The sequence below is a fragment of the Octopus bimaculoides genome, chromosome 1, assembly GCF_046866305.1.
Source record: "Octopus bimaculoides isolate indiv1 chromosome 1, ASM4686630v1, whole genome shotgun sequence".
Taxonomy (NCBI): Eukaryota; Metazoa; Mollusca; class Cephalopoda; order Octopoda; family Octopodidae; genus Octopus; species Octopus bimaculoides.
In genome coordinates, this window is record NC_142928.1 from 62,484,835 (window position 1) to 62,487,460 (window position 2,626).

The window sequence follows — 2,626 nt, forward strand, 5'->3', positions numbered from 1 at the left end:
TTATATTCTGCCGAGGTCGACTTTGCATTTCATATTTCGGACTCTATAAAATATGGACTAGTTCAACACTGGAGTTGATGTAATCGACTTACTGCCTTCACCGAACTAAACTGTTCCTGTGCCAAAAGTGTCAGTTGGTATATTAATATATTCATACATATATAATTTGGTGAATAACATTGTTTTCTGTATTCATCCTCGCCCAGTACTTATAACATAGATTAATGACATTTATTTCAAAAGGGGCCATTTCTTGATACATTTTATTCGATATTTTTTTTTTTTTTTTACTTAACATCTAACTCCTTATAACTACGATGCACTTTTTTCCTGAACTGCCCCCCCCCCCCCGTATATGTGATGTTTACGCGGTCTTTGAACAGCTTATATTCCAGATTCATGCGAGAAAATATGACTTGAAATGTCTGATATTAGTAACACTTTTGACTTTAACTCGAAAATTTGAACTCGTTATAATATATTATGTCTGTTGTGAAAGTCTTTTTGATCTTGGTTTTAAACTGTATACATTTATTCTCAAGTATTCCACGAGTTTGAGTACTTAATAGATATACTTTGCAAATTGCTAATTTTTTCTTTCATATACCTCATTTTCTCCCATTACTGAAATGAAAATGTGAGTTATCTGTTTACGCATTTATTTTACATCTGAATGGTGTTTCATGATTGCACATTATAATGAGAGTTTCTCAATCGAAATATGAAGTAGAATGAGTACGTTGTATACACATTTATCCTATGATTTAGTTGTGATATTCAAAACTATATATGACTAAATTCGTTTCCAGATAGTTTCATTTAATTAATGTTTCTTTGTAATCAAAAGACTGAGTTTATAAACTTCCATTGTATATTTTGATTGTCCAATGCAACGTGTGAAAGTAGATACCATTGAGGTCGATGGCTTCTAGGTAAGTCCAATAAAATAAAATATTAAATACGCATCACCTATGGTTGTATTTACTATAAATTTCAGATGATGGATTCGTGAGTAAATTAGAGTTTGTACAAGCAGTAGAGGCGCAAGAACATCCGCAGAATGCAAAAATATTTGGGATGTTTGATAAACTGGATACTGATGGAGATGGAAAGTTGAACTTAATAGATATCAGAAGAACATTTAACATTATTGATGAAGATGGTACTGCTTCATTTATTTATTTATTTAATTATTTATTTATTCATTTATCTGTTTGATTACGTATATTCAGCTGCTAGTTAGAAATTGTACATGACCTTTTTCAGCTGTATAGGTCACACAAATGATTCCGTGTTTTTCTCTCTACTTCTCGTCTTTCTATATCTATCTCTGTGAATATATATGTGTGTGTGTTTGAGCGTGTGTATGCATTTATATGCATGCATTTATGTACACATGTAGTGATGCCACAGTGAGTGATCCCGTATAAGATATTCCCAAGTATATTACTCAAATCTACACATTTTCAAGGTTGCCTTGTGTGTAAGTGTGTCAGAGAGCGCACGTGTGTGTGAATGCCTGCGCCTGTGTTTCTCCTCTATCACTGCTTGACAACCGGTGTTGTTGTACTTCGTCCCCGTCACCTTGCGGCTCAACAAAAGATACACACAGAATAAGTATTAGGCTTCAAATGAAAAGAAGTGCTAGGCTCGATTAGTTCGACTAAACATTTCCTCAAGACGGTGCTCCAACATGGGCTCAGTGCAATGACTGAAACAATAAAAATATAAACGATGAGTATACACGTATGCGTGTAAGGAGACACACTCTCACATGCATATATATATATATATATATATATATATATATATATATATATATATATATATATATATATATATATATATATATATATATGCATACCAACACACCATGAGATGTATTACCAGATATCAACTGGCGTCAATGCTCTAGGCGGCGCTGACCCGAGATGTGGGAATATCAGTTTGTCAGAGCTACATGGGATCATGCAGCATTACGCTATACATGAACTGGACAGTTTGTCTTGGAGTTTCTACACATATATTATTTCAACATAGTATATTAGTATAGCAATACTTGTGATTCATAACAGGAAACTACACGAACTGTTAATAATTAATGCAAACTTTCGGATTTTCCGTTTCAACTTTCGTATATATTTTCATTATTTTCTCTACATTTTTTCATTACAGGAAACAGCCAACTCACAGATGTTGAATTTATTCCAGCATGGATCAAAATGATGAACTCTTAAAGCACCGTTGACCTGATACGATTGATTCATTGATAAGCAGTTTAGAAATAAAAAATCATAATAGATATAAAACAAACAAATGTTACTATTATTGTTATAATTGTTACTGTTACTTCTAGAAATTATTATCACCATATTCTATTATTTTTATTATCATTATTATTATTATTATTATTATTATTATTGTTATTATTAATATTATTATTATTATTATTATTATTATTATTATTATTATTATTATTATTATTATTATTATTGTTATTATTATTATTATTACTATTATCATTATATGTTTAAATGTTGCTTTGTATTTGTACAAGTTGACTCCAAGTCTCACCCAGAGACCTCAAGAGATAACAAGGTAGAAGTTCAAGTTAGTATTATTGAAT

At 31.0% G+C, this 2,626-nt stretch overlaps 1 protein-coding gene across 1 annotated transcript in view; it reads left to right on the top strand.

Annotated features, from left to right (window-relative positions):
• The window catches only part of LOC149137565 (uncharacterized), a 15,150-nt gene extending 12,833 nt beyond the window's left edge, over positions 1-2,317 (top strand). Inside the window, exons 4-5 of the mRNA XM_089343410.1 lie at positions 998-1,162; positions 2,176-2,317. Of these exons, the coding sequence (XP_089199536.1) occupies positions 998-1,162; positions 2,176-2,237 (227 nt within the window). The 3' untranslated portion in view covers positions 2,238-2,317. The remainder of the gene's footprint in view (positions 1-997; positions 1,163-2,175) is intronic.
• The last annotated feature ends 309 nt before the right edge of the window (positions 2,318-2,626 follow it).